Here is a 20,734-nt window from a genome sequence, read left to right on the forward strand (position 1 = left end):
ATGAGGTGCACTGAATGCCCAAACAGTGTTAGCAAGTTTAAAAATGACAAAATAATGAAGTAATACCATTACCAAATGTGCTGCATTATGCTGCATAATTTGCTTTTCTTGCCGCATAATTTACTCAACACTGCTGCATAATTTGGCCGTCTTCTGCTGCCTAATTCCAGTGTCCCTGGGTAATGGGAACTGTATGAAGCAAAGGCACAAACAAAAGTTGTTTCAAGGTAGCGCTCATTTTCATATTAAGGAAAGCCTGACGAGGGAGTGGTTGATGTGTTGATTTTGATACGGTAAAGGACGGCAAAGTAATGGTTGATTTCTACCAATAACTACAAACAGTGGTTTCATTAAGATAACCTAGAGGAAATGCAGAAACCAGGCCTTGCCTGGATTACGAATATTTTCAATAATTTAGAACAAGCATGAAGAAAATTTTTTTTCTCAGATAGCTGTACCAGTTTTTGCATTCCATAATTTTTCCTTTTGTCCTCATAAGATTCTCTTAATTTTGTTTTTACTTTACAACTAGGTTTGATGTACCCCAATATAAAGGAACCCATAAACTGCAAATGAATGCTCCGTAAAGCAACTACTGGGGAACCCTTGGATGGGGGAAGACCAGAACTGGTTTTGCTAACCCAAATTCTTGAGGGGTACCCCTAGGGACTTTTGTATTGGATGTGTGCCCCTAATTACATTTTATTTATGCATGTATCCGTACTAACGTTTCTCATTTATAAACAAGAGTTCCATTTAGTATTAATTGCACATGTATACCAAATAATGTTTTGCTTTAATGTAGGCTACACAGTGCACAATTACTCATATATTATGTATCACTGAGAATTATGTGTAGCAGATTTTAGTGAATGTTCAAAGGAAAATAATTCTTGTATTTTATATCACCCTAGTCAGCTAAACTACCACTTATACTGAACTACAATCCAGACTAAAGTTCCTCCAATTCTCTACCCTTCATACCAAACTACCACATATGCTCATGTACCCACTTGCTAAACTAACACCCTCTGTAAACTACCAAGCATACTAAACTGCCATCCAAAATAACCTACATTTATTGGTAAAATGCTCATACATACTAGATCACCATCCACACTACACCTCTAAACATACCTAATTAAGAAACACATTAACCCCCCCCATATTGACCTAAACCCGAACAACCATTCTGAACTATACCCTATCCTACATAGCCATCATACTTAACATGTACTCATACTAAGCAGTCAATAGCACTAAACAACTACCCACAGATCCTTAAATAACTTACATTAAACAACCATCTAAATTAATCGAGTACGCCTTCACTAAAATATCGCCCATACTAAACTACCCTACATACTAATAACTATCATACTAAACTGTCACATACTGTACCCCACACTAACCTATTGGCCATACGTGCCTATCTCAAAACGAACCCATCGCCATACCAAGCTATCACCCAATCTTATATGGGACCCCCACTTAATGACGCCATGAAGGAAACTACCACCCATATAAAACTATCACCACACGAATGCTAGCCTCTACTGAGCTACCACCCATAACCACCATCCTATATTGAAAGTGTGAGACTCTGTGGGACAAAAAATGACAATATAAAGTGAGGGAAAGGGGTGATGATTTAGAGTGCAAGAAGAGTCACAGAGGAAAGAAAGGTGAAAGGGGCAGAGGAGTGAAAGGGCAGGAGGGATGGAGAAGGAGAATGGTATAAGAGAGATGCGCCAAAAGGATGCTAGGAGAATCGGGTCAGCGGAGAGCAGAAGTGGAGGCAAAATGGAGTGATCCGCAAGAAAAACCACGGGGAGGTGGGATAAAGAACAGCAATTGTGAGACTGAGATGGAGTGGACGGAGCCATGGATATCTATAAGAACCCGCAGAAAGTGTTTGAGTTAATCGGCTCTTTTCAAAAACCTAAACAGGAAAACACATAAGGGAGATGGGAGGAACTAAAAGTTACTAAAGAAACACTTGAATAAACAATTATATTATAGCTTATCTGACACTGAACAACCCAGGCTCGATTTCATGTGTACTCCTTTTAAGATTAGGCTCATAAATGGGGAGAACAGCCATGACAACGCAGGGATTACAACGAAAGTCGTTACAACGACTTTCGCTGGAGGGCGCTGTTGGATAGGGAATAGTTTAAATTTCTATCCAACACCTTCCCTACTGTCAACGTGGGCTGGAGTTGGAATAGAAAATTAAACTATTCCACTATCCAGCGCCCACCAGCGAAAGTCGTTGTAACGACTTTCGTTTTAATCCCCGCGTTGTAATGGCATTCGGGGTAAAAGCCCGCGCTTTATTGACATACAACCCATAAATGGCCACTCTGTGGACAAACTCTCACTAGAAATACAAAACAAAACTGAAGATAACCCAAATTGTCAATTAATTTGCCCGCTACTATGCCCAGTTCTGTGCAGCTCGGCTGCTACATATCTCTCTTGACATAGAGGCGTACCTGACCTCAATCCTCACCCCAGTACTGGGCACAGAGAAGTGAGAGTTGCTGGAAAAGGAACAGAGATCAAGCTGCCATTACTAATATGAACTAGGTGAAAACTCTAGGTCCCAGTGGCATCCCAGCTGACTTTTACAAATGATATGCAAACCTTTTAGAGCCACACCTGCTGAACCTATACCAGGAAGTGAAGGAGAAGGAGTATCTTCCTACCTTCAGCGAGCTGCCATTATTATACTCCCTAAAGAAGGCTACTCATATCACCTGATTTCTTTAATCAACACCAAAACAAAACTCTTGCCTACTATCCTGGCCACGCGTCTCCTGCAGGTTATCTTACCCTAAATATATCGCGACCAGTCGGGGTTTATGCCAGGCAGATCGACATGGCACAATTTGAGACACACGCACAATTGGCTAACAACTACCCAATCCCGAAAGACCTCACATGTCTTCCTTTATGTGGACGCAGAAAAGGCATTTGAAGCTGTCCATTGGCCCATTTCTGGAACAAACGTTACAGAAATTGGGCTTCAGCCCCAAATTTCGACATTGGGTAGCAGTGCTGTACCAAAATGCAGTGGCATCGGCTAGGGTAAATGGAACAGTGTAATTGGAATTTCCGATAGGTAGGGGAACAAGACAAGGCTGTCTCCTGTCCCCGCTCCTGTTCGTCCTAATGTTGCAGTCTCTGACATGCAAAGTGAGGTGGACGTAATGCAATTATGGATATAATTAAAGGGGGGCAAGATTGCACAATTAAAAGACTATATGCTGAGCTGATAAAAATAAAACGGGATGATTACCAAAAATGGAGCGAAAAATGGAAGGATTATCTTAATATTAGCCCCGAAAGTTTTGGTATCTCCCTAGAAAAGGGATATTCTTTATTATCTTCAGCACCACTGCAGGCGCAACATTATAAGACAATATATCATTTATATTTCACACCTGCTAAAATAGCACAATGGGGAGGCACAGTGGGTATTAAGTGTTATAGGTGCGGAAGCTTAAACGCCGATCTAAAACATGTATTCGCAATATGCCCTCATCTAGATTCATTAAAAAAAGATATTGAACGTTTCATAAATAATATTCTAGGAATTGATATTGCGTTAACTCCCGGAACTATGCTATTAGGAGTTAATGTTGAGGATGTACGACCATTCTGTGGGAGAGAATTCTTATTTGTTGCAATGTCTGTTTTGAGATTATGCATAGCCTCGGCATGGATTGACCCTATACCACCTACATTCCATAAATGGCTGGCTAAGCTTCTAATAACGTACAATGTGGAGAAAGAGATCTACGCAAGGAAAGGAAAAAGGGGAAGGAAGTTGGGTAAGAGTATTTGGGATTGTATAACGAGGTGGAGAGATGACTCAACAGTTTAAAGATGGAGGGTTGTATGAAATATGGTTAAACGAGGTTCATATGTGAGATATAATTGATTATGTAGGTTACAATGGAGAATATTTACTCGATTGTGTGGAAACATGAGGAAAGGAGTTTATGTTTGTTTACATGCAGGCAATATAATCTGGAATAATATTTTGGATCAAAGTACTTTAATTTAATGCCATAAAGTGAGGTTGATTTCTCTACCTCGCCTGTTGATGTTTTACTGCCTGTTTTTTCCTTAATGTTTGCACTGATTTCTGTTGTTGTTTTCATTAATTTTGTCGTGCCCTGTATATATAATTGCAAAATATCTTAATAAAAACATTTATAAAAAAAAAAAAAAAGCAAAGTGAGGTCACACCCGGGAATCACGAGGTTCCGAATCTCACCAACTGACGAGGTTGAATCAGATAATATGCTGCTATACATAATGGACTTGGGGACCACTAGCCCAATCCTATTATAGATACTAGAAAACTACTGGGCCCACTTGGGATATAATATCAATTGGGACAAGTCAGTGCTTAGCGGGACGCAGGGCTCAGCTGCCACGACACCACTGCTGCGGGGCCTCGGGACTGTTGAGGATGGATTCAAGTATCTGTGAATCTTCATGACTCCCCAGAAAGAACTCTGCACAAGCCAGAACTTAGGGCAGGTGCTTCACACATATATTCCTATTCCCCAGTCGGTGTTCACTAAAATTAACGAGGGATTGAGAACCCTGTTGTGGGATGGAGGCCACCCTAGGATATCACTCAGAACATTGCAATGCCCTCAATATAATGGGGTATTACTCTCCCTGACATTGAAGTTTACTATTGGGCAGCTCATCTAATTAACATCAACGACTGGATCTGCACCCTCGGGACCACCTGACATTCAGACTTGAACACGCAGATCTAGAGCAGCGTTCCTACCTACACTACTTTTATGTTATGGAGGGAAGGGCTTCCATAGACTGGCAAGTGGCTCTCTCAGTATGGGAGAAGGTACCAAGGCATTGGGCTGGCACAGAAAACCACTAGGGAAACACCCTCGTGGAAGAGAATGCACTAGCGAAGTTGCAGGGATTTAGTGCATTGGACAGTATAGGTCTCTCTAGAGGGGGGAGATATTATGCCTTTCACCACAATTCAACAAGACTATCATCTCAACCCAACCCAATTCTTAAAATGCGCTTAACTTTGTCATACTTGGGGAGCAGAGGGCCTGCTGGGACAAGATACCGGAATATTAGAGGGGGGAGATATTACGCCTTTCACCACAATTCAACAAGACTATCATCTCAACCCAACCCAATTCTTAAAATGTGCTTAACTTTGTCATACTTGGGGAGCAGAGGGCCTGCTGGGACAAGATACCGGAATATGCCCCGCTTGAAGGTTGCATCCTAATGGGAGAACTAGACAGAGGTGCGATATTTCAGACGCATAAAACAAAAAGGAACAAGATGCTAGATTTTCTGGCCCACCTCAGGAAGAGATGGAAGTGGGATTTGGATGAGTTTGAGGACATTGATTGGGAGGAGGTACTGATGCACCCACATGAGGTTGCATTAAAGCTCGTCTGTGCCTCTTATAGTTTAAAATTCTACACAGAGTGCATTATGACCATAATAGACTATACACCATGGGTAGGGCACCCACAGCAACCTGTCTATGCTGCACTGCAGTAGTGGGGTCCTTTAAACATACGATATGTGATTGCCATCCTATTCAGAATTATTGGGTCACTAATATTCAGAAGTTTTCCTGCATACTAGAAACACAAGTCCCACCTGACCCAAAATATGTATTGTTGGGCATCCCAAATGATGTTGATCTCCCTCACACCAAATTCCTGTTTAGCGCATTAGGCCTGGTGGTAGCCAAGAGAGACATAGCGAGGCATTGGGGTGCACCAGAACCTCCCTCCATGCACGAATGGAAGTGAGGAACGGCTCTCTTTATAGAGGCTGAAAAGGTGGCATATCAGAGTAGAGAATGCCCCCGTAAACTTGATAAAGTCTGGGATTGGTGGAAGACTTTCTACGGGATGGAAAATATGGAAGGGTGTTCAGAAGAACGATTGGCACACCAGGAATACAGGCTCAGCCGGAATGAGAGATGTATTACTCTTCTACGTAGATGCTGTTTTCGGTCTGTCTTTTATTCCTTGTTCTTTATGTCTCTGTGCCTGGAAGAGAATGTTACACATTCTACAAATGTTTTTACGGCCTGTATTGTGTATTCGCTGGCAATAGTGCCAGTTGCACAAACCTATTTTGTTATCTGGTTATGTGTATAAAGCAACATAAAAAACGTAAAAAACAAAACTGGAGGAGAACTGTGCCATTCAAGAGTTCACATAAACCTTTTTCACTTCTCATGCAATAACAATCTTAGACACCCTACTTCAGCCAACTAGAGGATCTTACATAAAAATCCTGAACTAGAAATAGAACTAGTGTCATTGGAGGTGGGCTGACCATCACTTGCCACAAATCTCTGATGTGCCTGGAGATTGAAAAGCCCCACGACTACTCCTTCGAATATTTAATACCTCACTTCCCTTCCTGCCTAAACTCCCCCTTCACCCTAGCCCCTGACCTAAGGAAAACCAGGTTTTTCCTCAGGATTCCTTGAAAAAATCTTCGATCTACCTCTATCAACCCAATCCGCATCTCAAAAAATCCTCTTACTAGATTTCAATCTGTGCGTAGACAGCTAGGCAATAATCAAACAATCAAAGTCCTGTAAAATCTAGACTCAACAAAGTCTTAAAAAAATCGAGATTCAACTAGTCTTTGGCCCCACCCTCAGAACTGGGCACAAACTGAACCAAGCCTTTTCTCATGGACTGTTAACCCAAGCACCAACAGCTATTCTATCCTCTGGTCAGACTATTCCTTGGTTATGTTCAGGTGGTGATGAGGCCAATATTCAAAAGATACCCACACCTTCTGCAAAGGCTTGAGAAAGGTTCCTACATCCAGATTCCTAGAGGTGAACCCCTCACCCCCACTGGATGACATTGACACAGGCTCCCTCCTCAACCCCCCCCCACCCACCCCCACCCCTCTACCCACACCTCAGTATCCTGGGACATTCAATAGCATGGCACGTCTTTAACTGAAAAAGCACAAATTCGATAACAATTCCTCCAACAGGTGAATGGACACTAGTTTGTCTAACCTAAAAAATTCAAAGCTTCAAGCTGAAATGACAACAGGAGAAAGCAGAAGACCCTTAATAGACAAAGAAAAATGCAGTGAGCACATGAGAATTTATCATAAGGTAATTCTGATATACTATGCAAACTGTATCAGTCAAACTGCAAACCATACTAACAAACTATTCAAAATTTACCGTAAAATGTCTGAACCAAAAGTACTGATGATGCTTACGACAGAATCCAACCAATTATGCGAAAACCTATTTTAAGCTGCTTTACCACAAACATTGACCAAGTATCAAAGCAGCATATTAAAAGCCTCAAACCTCTCAGAAGAACATCTATTTGCACTAGACCCCTATCACTTATGAATCATAAATAGCTCTGTCCAACGTGGAAGAGTACCTACAGGAGTACCCGCTGAACTAAAGAAAGAAAATTCCCTGCTACCAAAGAAACACACTGCGGACCCATTGAAGTTATCAAAATACAGACCCATCTTGAACTTCACAAGACAGCGACAAGTTACATTGAATCCAACAACATGCTGCATGACAGACAATTGAATAATCAGCCTTCAGACCTAGAAGGGGCACGCAACCTGCTATACCAGACATCAGGGAAGATATCTTGTCCTCCCTTGACAAAAGGCAGTCTGACATTCTCATCCTCTTTCACCCATTAGCAGCTTACAACACAGTAGACCACAAGGTCTTACTCCATGAATTAGAAAATGAAGCCAAGATAAATGGAAAAGCATTGAAATTGTGTAACTTTTTCCTCTTAAGACATTGTCAACAAATAGAAATGGGATTCTCCTCCTCAAATCCTAAACCCATCAGCTGTGGAGTCCCCTAAAGATCCCCTTTATTCCCAATACTGTTCAACATTTACATGAGAGCCCTAGCTCAGATGTTCGCCAAATACCAATTTCAATTCCAAATATCCAACGATGACATTCAGATCCATTTCCAACTGGGCGTTCCATGTAACCAAAGGACAAACATAACACCATGCCTAAAGTATATCTACCGCTGGATGAAGGGCAGCTCTCTCCACTTATTGATCTAAAACCAAAATCTTAATACCTGGCATGAGCACAACAAGCAACCTTCCATTGGAATAGACAAGGGAACTACTTGATCTCCCACCCCCAGAAACTTCCAATCAATCAGTGAGAAACCTCAAGATCTGGTTTGACAGAGACCTTTCCTGCAAACATTAGATTGCTACAATACTCAAAAGTAACAACAAACATTTCTTGGTGATCAGAAGGGTCTCCTCTCATCTCCAACAATGACACCAAATTGAACTTATCAGTGCACTGATTCTCTCACTCCTGGACTATTGCAATACAGTCTACAGAGGAGGATTCCTAAAGGAGCCACAAAAATGGCACAGGATACAAAAAGAAGCATCCATAATCTGCCGCATCCTAAAGAAATCCAAGAACATCACACCAGCTCTGAACAATCTTCACTGGCGCCTGGTGGCACTCCTTTTCATGGGTGTTCAAATCCCTGAATAGATCAGGCCCAAATTACAGACAAAACATAACTTTGCCCTACATACCAAATTAGGTTCTTTGATGAACAAATGCAAAGTTGATTGTTCAACGCAGTTTCACATGAAAATACCGTGGTGGTAACCCGATGCATAATTTGTAAAATAATGAATTCTGATGCCCAAAGCCCGGCTCAGACGACCGCGGCTCATGCTGTTAAGTGTCGGCATGCCGAATACCGAGGCTGTGCACACTTCAATCTAATTCATTCATCTTTAATACACAGCCAGAGACCCCTTCCCCTTTATCTGACTCTTGCTGGTTCCTGTTTTCTCATTTTGAGACGTTTGTTCCTACTTTCTTTTCCTCCTTCTTTCTCCTATGTGTTTTTTACCCTCTCTTGCTCTCGGGAAATGTCTGATGTGGTAAAATAAGCGCTGGTCCCCATACATTTGTGCTGAGGGTTCCAACAGGCAATCACCAACTTAAATTAAGCACTGGTGGTAACACAATTACCACCAGTGAGCCATGACCTATGACACCAACAGACCATGGTGTATTCAGGAGAAACCTGAAAAACTGGCTCTTCAAAGAGGCCTAGCCCACCTTTAAGTCATCCAAGGACAAACCTTCTCTGCAACGAGAGAATAGAGCTGGCTCCCTTAACATATTGCTCTTAACATCATAACATCTTTTGCAGCCAGGAGTCACAACCCACCAGCTGACAACTCACGAGAAACCCTCCTAATGAATGTTTTTGCTCCTCAAAGTGGCGGCATGCCACAATCCAGCGATTTACAAATCAATACAATAAATAAATATTCGGCAGCCCCTCTCAATATCCCCATGGAGGAACCACCTCCAACCACCCTCTCTTTCGATACATTGTTTTCAGGGGGCCTGTGGGCATTGAATTACATTTCATATTCCCACTGCAGAGTAAAGGCTTTCTTCCATTTCCCCTTGCCTAATCAATGAGATTTTTTGTGTGCTAAGGCTTTACATACCGCAGTCAGTTATAGAGTGCCAACAGCATTTAAATACAAGACTAATGAACATTAAGAATGCCTCGTCTGATTCAGCGGGCTCTTTGAGTTAACTGGCTATGGGGCAGATCTCCCGCAGTGCTACTGCGCTCCTTTTTCTAATCTTTTTTGCGGAATAATGGCAGGTTGTGGAACGATGATGATCCTCTGGTGGAGAACAAACACAATATCTTTCCCCTGGGGATATAATGACCCAGAAGAGCGCAGCCACATTATGAACAAGCTAGCAAATGATCATTTAAGGTGTGACGACACACAGCATAGACGTAGAGCTTCCTGTCTTGAGTCCCGGGTAGTCTCCACAGTAAAGACACAAATGCTTCCTCAGAATTTAACCTGATGCAAAAATGTAACTTGAAAAGTTTTTTTTGCATCCGCTCACTGTTATACAAACATATATGCCTCCTTCTCTACTCTTCGTCACGTCATTACAGTAATAACTATCTAAAGAATAGCCTGACTCCCGAGACAGAGAATCCGTGGCCACTGTTTCCTCACACCCTGACAGTGTTGTCATCAATGATGTAATTTCAGATGTTGCAGTGATGTTATCAATGATGTCATAGAACATGTCAAGAGTGCATGGTAACGGACTGAGTTATACTTACGTTAGGGTACAAGTTATAGTTAACTTAAGAAAACTATAACTTGGTGAGTTTCAGTGGTTTTGTTAGTTTAACATCATATGTTTTAACTGACATTTTAAGCTAACTATAATGTCCCCATAACTTTTGTTTTTTAAGTAAATTTCTAAGATATAATTACAATTCCTAACCTATAAAATATATTTAACCCATGTTTTTTCAGTGAATTTCTGTTGTTTTAACGTAAAATAAGATGTCCATCATCTGCAACAAGGTCCTATGCCCAACCCCAAGCTGTTTCCCAACCCCCCTCCCCTTTACCCAGCCGGGTTGGTTACCCTCCCTCCAACGCACAGGTCAGTGCCTTTGGGCATGTGCGGAATAGGGTTGGGTGCAGGGCCTGGCCTGTGGCTGGCCCTGCGCCCAACACCCCCTCTCCCCCGGGGGCACCCTACGCCACGCCCCACAGCGCACATGCATGGGATTGGCAGCTGATGATATAGGGTGTAATTTTAAACTACTCACTTTGATAAAGTGTCAGAACACCAAAATATGAAAAATAGGCCCCTGGCCTTTATCAAGCGATCTGCACATCAACATATATAAAACAAGACCTTTTGGTTATGGTCAAAAAATAATCAGTGACCCAGGAGACTATTAACAAAATATTTCTGAGGGGCTTCTGCTTTCCTCGCAGCCCCCCACAACATTAAAAACATAGTTGGTGGTGCCCTACCAGTTTTAGGGGCATAACAAAAAATCTCTTGCAACTTATTTATTGTTAATTTCGTCTTCTTATATAAATATATGTGTGTTATATATAGATATATATTTATATGTATACATAAGCTCCCAGGAGGAGTGAAATGCGTCGTTGGATGGACACTTGTGCTTTATTTTAAAATAAAGAACTTTTCTCTGCTACCTATTTGAGGAGTTGTACCTTCTTTTGGATGATTCACGCGCTGTAAAAATGAGGTTGGTTGGAGGTCCGCACCTGGAGTGATTCCGTCTTCCATTGGCGGAACAGGATTTCTGGTTTCATATATTTATATATATATATATATATCTTTTTTTTTTTTTTTTGGTGTCCACCCAGGGCTCCCACATTTTTTTTGAGTTGGGGACCTTGGGGGGGAGGAAGCGGCAATGCTCCTGCAGACTCTGCTGGCACCCCAGTTGACACCATTCCTGGGTGTGGGTGGAAGCAAGCATTTTTCCTTTTTTTTTTAGCACCAAGGTCCTCAGGACTTCTACGAAGCTCAGGGAGGCGTGCTGTTTGCCCCTCTCCATTATATAAATACTGGCCCACGGTGATGGGTTCCTCAGGCACTCGCATTTCTGGGGTGAGGAAAGGGTCCTCGTGAAACAACAGACAATTATATAACTGGCTTGCAATTACTAGCTTCTTTATGAAATTATAGGTCTTTCCTTGACGAGAAAAAGATCAAATGGTCCACAAAATCAACTATCTCAAGTTACAAGAGAAGTTATCATTGACTTAGAATTTAACTCTAGTTAATGTCACAAAAAATGCTCTATAATTTGAAGCTAGGGTAGAAAAGAGTTAGCTGTAGTAGGAACAGGTCTAGGGGATAGTCGAGAATTCAGTCATGTCAGAGTAATAAAGGATGATGAGAGGCCTAAGAAGGAAAGAGCAGTGGTAACAGAGAGTGTACATGCTATATATGCGGGTTCAAGAGTCATCTGGCGACTGAAAGAACATTTCCAGATTTGGTGCAGATTTGCAAGTAATGCAAAGGGAAGTGGCATTAGGCCAGCGTTTGTACGGAGAAATAGCCAAATGAGAGAAGGACATATGTTAGGCCAATAAGGAGGAATATTCAGAAACGTTCATAGTTTACGTAGTACCAGTGGGGGAATTCCGAAATTATGGTTGTTCTGCACCATGAAGATTTGGTGAGGTTGAATAAGCATGATAGCAAATACGAGTGCAGTATATATCTTCTTAAATGGCGATCAACTGAGCAAATTTAACACTCAAACAATATTTCTAAATATCTGGTGGAAGTGGTATGGAGACAACCCTATTGAGGTACTCGGTTATTTTAATTCATCACTGCATTTGAAGGGGAAGAGGGTTGTCACCAAAATATATATGGTAAATAAAGGCTGTGTTTGTTAGGTTGGCCCCAACAAAATGAGTTAATGATTACCCTAGATCTTAATCGTCCTGTTCAGGTGTTAGTTAGTAATGACTGAAGAGTTGGAGAAAATAGATTGTGTATTATACTGAAAGGAGGAGACATGCCCTAAAGTAGACAACTTCAGAAATGTGGCTTTGACAATTTAATTTAATTTAATTTAATTGTGGGTTTATATAGCACTAGAATCAACTCCCGGAGGAGTATCTCCGCACTTCGACCGCTGGGGAACCCGTCCTGGCTCACCCTGAGAGATGGTCCCTAATGGGTATCTCTAAGGTGCGACCAAGCATCCCCGGCGGTCTGGGGGGCCGTTGTGAAGATGAGGCAAGCTAATGCCCAGAGTTGCCGAGTGTGGTCCCTGACTGGAGTAGGCACCGAGGCGAGAATTATCGAGCCCGCTGACCCTGGTCCACGACCCTGCCGCGTCGGGAATCGAACCCTGGTCCCAGGCCGTCCTCTGCTTACGGGTCTGCCGCCTCTAACCAGTGAGCCACACCACTCCACTCAGGGCAATCAGGGTAATAAAAGAGTTAAGCAAATTATGTGAGGATGGGGTAATAAAAGATATATAATTTTCGAATGGTTGTTCCCCCTTGTTCTAGCCCAAAAAGTACAAGGAAAATTGGACTTTATGTAAATATGTGCAACTTAAATAGGTGTATGTGGGTCGACCGCCATCACTTGAGAACACTGGGTAAATGCTATTGACATTCAAGGGTGCTCGAGTATCCATTCCTGTAGGTTTATTGTCAGCATCCCACCAGGTGGCTTTACATAAAGACTCAAAAGTGGTGACATTATTCATCACACTTGAAGAGGCTTATAACAATTGACAAATGGCTTTTGGTTTATTGTCCACATCTGTTGTTTTTCAGAGGGTCATGAATCATTTGTAAAAACTTCCCTTACTCCCAGTCCCCAGACAGTGTATTGGTATTTGATAACAGTAAGAAAGAACATGATGTTACCCTGAATGAAGTATTGATTATACTGGAAAACAGTGTGCTACCATAACGCTGTCATATTTATAAATACAAGCAATGGCAAACGCAAGTCTTTAAATAAGTGTGACATTTTTACAAGCAAATACAACAGAATTTTTTTTTTAAACTAAAAATATTAATAAATAAAAATAAAAAAATGATATGAAAGTAGAGACGGCCTGTAGGGTGAAGACCTCACTCCAGGTCGTTATGGACACTTATCATCTACAAATCACTGAATTGGGGTGTGTTAGTCTAATTAGTTCAAAGAAGCATAACAAGACTACAACACGTAGGACGCATTAGGCTATCACACAAAGGTCCAGGACCCATAACCTGGAGGGTCATGAACGTGGTCACCCTATTGGCACACAGTCCCGTCACCTAAGTGCTCCACGTTTTAGGCAGATGCAATGCAAGAGAGCCGAGGGCTGATGTGGACTGATATATTACTGTATCCAGTGGTAGGTGGAAGCAAAATGTTAATGACAAATTAACAGACCAATGAATGAAGAGGGGTGACCCAACGCCCCTTATGTAAGTACGCATGTACTTATGTTAGTATGTATATAGTTATGTATTTAAGAATTAATACATGAGAGAGGTCGCATAATAAAGTTGTCTTTAGGTCAGACCAAAAAGAAACGTATTCCCCCAGTAAATTAGGTATTTATCAAATTCTCATTTTACAATCTTTGTCAGGTATGTTGTTCACCACCGGCTCCATACTGTCTGCCTGCCCTTTGGGGAGGATGTAACAGGCCACAGAGGGTTCTGGCTCAGAAAATGTGCTCTCATCAGCAATGAATGAGTCTTCACATATGAAAAGACACTTGAATGACAGACAACCCAAAACACAGGGAAAACCATTCATCTCACTAATGACACTAATCTCCTAAAATAGCTCCAACATCAAATGGACTATTGCATGCTTCTATCTCTGGCATCTTCTGTCCCAGGTCCAAGGCAATGCAATGGGGAGAGTATTCAGCAATGAAGTCCACCTTTGCCCAAACCATAAGATGTCTGCGAATAGCAAATTTCACCAAATAGTTTGCAATATGTCAGCTTCAGGATTTTTTTTAAGGTTTGCTTTCTAGCAGAGCAGGGTGACACAGAATTGCATTCACAGTAGATGAGCATTTTATAGCACTGTGTGGAAGAACAGGTTAAGTAGCTATATATTTTGGTAGACTTTAATGCAAACCTATTTCCATGGTTCTGAGATCTTGGGAACAAAAAAGTATTTTTGCTTTTAACCAATTGTTTTTTGACTCAGAAAAGCCTAGAATCTGCCTCAACAATACAGTTTCGAAAATCTAGTTTGCTGAAGAAAGGGTAAGCAAAGATGGTGCCATCCAAACTTCAATGGTTATGCAGTTAGAGTCTGGGCTTACTTAGGCGGTGAAGAACCAATGCTGTAGTAATCTTGGGCAGAAATGCCGACTGAGACCATGAGCGTCATACCTGATACAGGTGCTGAGGTAGAATCACCATTGGGTTCATGTGCCCAGCAAGCTATCATAAGTTTGAGAGTTTTGGAGATGAGCCCCCAACCACCTCTCATGCAAACATTCCCTGGTATTTTGAGTACCTAACCTGCATGTTTTCCCCTAATTTGCTGTACTTTGTTAACTTCAATAAATCCTTATCTTACCTATGTCGAATTATCACAACTCCTTCACGAGGATTAAAAGCATTAAGGTAGAGAACCAGATCCATAGCACATTTTCATAATACCAACATAAGAAATGTACAGAATATGGTTCAAGATGGATTGCTTTAATATAGTCAGAGAATATCCTGAATATCTGTCCTGGGGCTGGCCATCCTGGACATATGCTGGCCGGACATATGTTGGCCACCCCTGGATAAGCTATGATAGCAAACCATTCTGCCCCTTTAAAGTAGTTTTGTCCCCCTTCTCTGCGCTTTATCAGAATTGTATTATGGTGGAGGCTATTCTAAAGGCAGTCTCACTTTATCTTATAAGCTTTGAAGTGAAACACATCTCATTCTTCCTTTGTGTAAGCAGTCCTGTTTTAAGTTATGCCTGTAAAGAGGGTCATTTTTAGGCCCTTGCACATTAATTCTTTTATTCCTTGTTCAATAGTTTCATATATCACAATCAAAGCCACCTCACAGTCTCTCTCCCAATTATATACTTTCCTCCACCTATCAATTAAACGTTCTTATAACCTTTATTCTAGGTATGTTGTGCAATGCTGACATTCTTATTTATTTATTTAGGGACATTTATATTGCACTCAAAACCAACAGACACGCGTTACAAAGTACTTGGGAAGATTTTGATGAGGAGGTGACTTAAGTCTGGGTTCGAGGTATCAAGACAGATAATTTGGTAGATTGAAGGCCAGAAACGTATCTTCTTATCTGACTTAGGCTTGGATGGTAATCGAAAATCCTTCAATTTCCAAAGTAAAAACCACCACCTGAATTTCCTCCACCATACTATCCATATTGTAGAGGCAAATCAACAGGCGGCTTGATCAAAGGGTGTAGCATTTCTTGAATACATGGAGAATTATCTATTCCTGCCTACTTCTTTTTCCCATGACCAATCAACTCAATTTCACTGGTTAGTCTGGTGGGAGAAATTCAGTCAATGAACCTTCCGCTGCATTTGGAATTTTCCTCATGAAACTGGAGGATTTTTCTTTGCCACCGTACACACAGCACAGAGTGTGCTGGGCTCGGAAACACTCGGGAACAGATACGCTTTTGGTCCTTTCCTGAACCTCAGGAAAACTTTGAATATTTGAAACAGGCAGTTTCAGAAAGTAGAGCCTTGGGAGTATTGTATCTTTTCCCAAACTGCATGTATGTGGTAGATACCTAGGGCATTATTAGGTGTGGCTTGGCAATACAGCTGTCCATAAGACCTACTGTTACCAATTCTCCAAATATACAGAAAGTGGAGTGTCTCCCCTCATGCTATGGACAGTTTGGTGTAGGTTCCCCATTACAGGAAATGCTTCTATTTAAATGCTTAATGGAGTATTCCACATCTGAAAAATGCATTCAATCTTCACACTGTGTCCCATTTAATTCTTTAGCTCCTAAATGCATTTTATACAGAAAGAAATCCCTTCCGGATACCTTTTCCCTAGCGCTAACATGGCCAATAGGTCTGGCTTTAATGTGCAAAACAGTATTTATGATTACAAAGCATTTGTAAATCCCTGCGTTTACATGCGTGAGCAATTTAAAGCTAGACCTAATGGCTATGCTGATGCTTTTTTCTTTCTTTTTTTTATAGGTATTTTGATATAACGCTGACCTAATTTGAAGCTGCAGCCATATGCCAAGAATCCTGATTATAAACAGTCTAAAATCTTCCATTATTTGTAGCAAGATTTGATGTCATGTTTTTCATGATGAAAAGCTGCGGGCCAAGAGAAATGGGCTAGACAAAGTTGGGAATTGCGCAGTCAATTAGCGTATGGGCAAATACCGCCCAATGTGGGCGTTTGCACCTGGAATGGAATTAGCACCGAGGATTTAATCAGGCTCTAAATTGTATAATAGGACACAGGCTACCAGGACAATGACCGGTTCTGTTAATTTCCCAAGGGCATATGTTTTGTATCTGGGCACAATGCAATAACACATCAATTTTGACTTTCTTTCCGTGTATAGTTTCCTTCAAATTCTTCCAAATGCATCTAGTTGTAAACATTCATTAAAGAGTCCTACTTGCAAGACCGTTTAAAGAGCACACAGAACGCGGACTCGGCCATCTTCAGGCCAGGCACTCTACTCACCCCGCATGCATGAGCGCGTAGCTGAGGTATCTCCATGCCTGCTCCCGCAGCTGCGGGTGGTAAACCAGAGGGTTCTTCAGATATAAGGGATGGGTGACTTGCAGCACAAACCGGTCAAGCACCAGACCGTAATAAACAAAGAAGGCAATCTGGAAAACAGGTGAAGAGACTGGTCATTAATCAGGTATGCGCACACAATTACTTGCTTTAATAACAGATTCATTGACACAAGCTTGTAATTTTGAAACAATGTAAAGCCCAGTAGCTATTATTATTCAACTCAATTCTACTGGTTTCATCGAAATTAATACACTGGACAGACTGCATGAACTTAACCCACTGAGTTATGTCACTAAATGTCTGATCTCTCTCGATTTTGGTTTCTAATGAGCACACTAGAGGCATGGTTCTGGGATTCAATTAATATTTCAATTCATGGCTGTGCTATTTTATTCCTAAAGTGTAAAAAGCTCCTACGAAAACCTGAAAAGTACTTTAATGGCCAGGACAAATGGTATTATGCAGGAGAGATGGACGAAATTAGGGGGCAGAGTTAACTAAATTATGCCGCAAGAAAAGGCAGCGTCTAAAGATTCTGCTGCTGTGGGAGGACCAGCAATGAATTCCCAGTATATCCTAGTCTTCTTGGTGGAGATATCAACCATCTCAGCAGCAAGGCCATACCCACAGCGGTGCCAGCTCTACTGCATCAGTGCCCACTGCCCTACAACAAGTTATCTAAGTACGGTATACATATGGAGACCCAGGAGCTATGGTTAATTGATGCACCTTAGATTAACGCCCAAGAAAACCTTCTTCATGAATATTCGTGTCATCACGAGACCTGCCATAAAAATCCTCCCACCGTTCGAGTCTGAAATCTCCTCACATCATCACCTCATGGCTCTGACTGACATCTGCTTTTCTTAGTGGTCCTCTTCTAAGTAAACTTTTAATACTACATTAGAAAAGGGAAGACGTTAGAGGAGCTGGGTCAGCCATCATATACCAATCTTGAAAGTAACGTAAGGAAATCCAAGGGCCAGCTGAATGGGGCCACGCATATGCCACTGTAAAGGGTACGCAACCTAGGAGTGTTGCTCAGTATGTGCATTCCATGAGTCCTCTGCTTATATACTAACAAACTATGGGTATGAATATATGATCTCCCAACTCTACCTGCAATATCCTTGACCTTGCCCAACACACAATTACCAATGTTAAAGTAGGCCTTATATTCTGGCATACCCATTAGGAACTGGAGCAGGAACAGGAACAGAAACAGGAAGGAAATCCAACCAGACACTGTTGCACAGGCTCGACCATCCAAAGAGGATCCCCTCTGGCACCAGCCATCAATGACATGGTCAATCCAGCAAGTAGTCACTCTTGTTCTTGGTGAGCAAGACTCTAGCAAACTTCTTCAAATAAAATCTAACAGGAGGTCTAATTCACTGCTACACCAGGGCAAAGAAGCCTAATTTCCATGCATAAAGGATGTAGGCAACTCTACTAAAACCTGTCATGCGTTTGCAATAAAGTTTGTGACCCCCAAAACTGGCCCCACTGACTCCTATTTTCATTAAAAGCTTCAAAAATGTAATATTTTCTTTTCGCACAACAAAAAGGCTCAATAATGGGAAATTGTTTCCTCAGATGCGTCAATCCCAGTCCTTGAACCAAACAACACAATATAATATGATAAATGAGATACCTGAAACACCCCACCCACTCCTAGAGACACCTGTAATGTGAAGGTTGGCAGTCTTAGTCTCTCTGTATGTGACCTCTTATCAACAAAATTGATATCCATGTTGGAAACCACCCACAAACTAAAACGTGTGATCGTCAGGTCTCTCCTGAAAAAATTCAAATACAGAACTTCAAATTTTGTCCAATAACTAACACCTCTCTGGCATACCGTGTGCTGCAAAAGAGTATGTAAACTACAGTAACCACACAACTCTCTGCACACTTGGTGACTGACAGCCTACTAAGCAATGTCCAGTCTAGCTTGATTCCACCCAGGCCACCCTTTCTATTTGCCTTTTTCCCAGCAAAGGAACCAGGAGTATATTTCTTTATGATTGGGACATTTCACTCTGGTATGTCAACATGTAAAACATGAGAAAGACTTCCTAGAGTTTCAGTATGGTCTGAAGACCCACCTCTTCCACTCGGCCTATGACTACTCAATATTAGATCCTTATTCCCAGGGCTTAATTTGAGACAATGGTTGACGGTGGGCGGCATGAACTTCTTTTTGGGGATCGGTACTTATATTTCCATATGATTTATTTACTGAGTGAGTGCAAGAGGGGGAAAAACACACAGATCGAAAGGACAGAGGAAAATAAAAGATGGCAAACCGTCACAAACAGAAAGGAGGAATGTGCAAGAACAAGAAAAATGGGGAAGGAGTGTTTGGTAATGGATTACAGATTACCAGCCTTGATGTTCAATTGCTCTGGCTGTCGGCCTGTGAACAATCCTTCGGGCACCAGAACTCTTGCTTTCACAAATTAAGCACTGCTGGTTACTCTCCTATCTCGAGGGCTTTAAGTGGGCTGGATCCCTCCAGGCAGGGCCAGCCTTGGGCATGAGTGAGCTGGGCCCGGGCCCGGGGCGCCAATATTACGAGGGGTGCAGCAGGGAGCTGCCTGGCTTAATGTCACGCATACAGCAGCTCATCCATCCCACTGGGGCTAAATTGTGACCTGTAAAAGACTATGCATCAGCCCTTACTTTACCTCAGCATAACTGTTAGCACCCCATCAACCCCCCCTAGCCTCCTCATATCTTCCTCACACCTCCCGCGTCACATCGCAACGACCCCACCTCTCCCACAACAAACACCAAATTCTCTTTCCACCCAAGGCACTGTCCCGGTCATTCCGATTTAGGGTCCACCCAGCCTCCAGGTCTCAGGTCCGGTAGTTATTAAGAACTGACATTGAAAAAGGTCTCTGTTGGGCCCTGTATTCATGTATGTAATTACTGGCAAAAGCAGTGATCAATTTCTGAAGGAGTGAAAAATAAGTTGGGATAATCCATGCCAGCGATTTAGTTCCTGTTCATATTTCACGTTTTGCTTAATCTTGCATTCCCTAAGAAAGATAGCTATTTGCAGGGTGTTAGGGTTCTGCATTTTTTTTCATGTTGCCTATTACACTTGTATAGTGCATACTCTGAACTGAGTCACCCTCAGATGTTTACAATGGGCCACGAATAAGAGCTCTTGAGTTGAGGCTGAAGGCAGTGTAAGTTTCTCACAGAGCCTGTCAGTGTGTCAAAAAGATGTTCAGAATATATGGTCATCCAACCCTTGGCTTCGCTGTAAAACCCACAGGGCAATGATTTATGTATTCATGGTCCAATAGTGATTCGGGGCATATGTGTGTGAAGGAGCTACGCTTTTGTTAAAATATTGAGAAGGCAAATGTGAAAGAAAATGCAGTGCTTACAGGTGAGTTGGTGCGTCGTGTGTTTGGAGGTGCTGAAATGAAGGAAATGCAAGAAAGTGTGTTCAGGAGAGAGTGAAAAGAGGCCACTATAGAGGAAAGAGATGAGGTGTGAAATATGTAGATGAATGAGATATCGAGAGAAAAA

At 41.9% G+C, this 20,734-nt stretch overlaps 1 protein-coding gene across 1 annotated transcript in view; it reads right to left on the reverse strand.

The window, feature by feature from the left end:
- The window catches only part of RHBDL3 (rhomboid like 3), a 605,698-nt gene that overhangs the window by 89,173 nt on the left and 495,791 nt on the right, over positions 1 to 20,734 (reverse strand). Inside the window, exon 5 of the mRNA XM_078650797.1 lies at positions 17,126 to 17,274. Coding sequence (XP_078506923.1) covers positions 17,126 to 17,274 — 149 coding nt within the window. The remainder of the gene's footprint in view (positions 1 to 17,125; positions 17,275 to 20,734) is intronic.

Source organism: Lissotriton helveticus, chromosome 7 (genome assembly GCF_964261635.1).
Source record: "Lissotriton helveticus chromosome 7, aLisHel1.1, whole genome shotgun sequence".
Taxonomy (NCBI): Eukaryota; Metazoa; Chordata; class Amphibia; order Caudata; family Salamandridae; genus Lissotriton; species Lissotriton helveticus.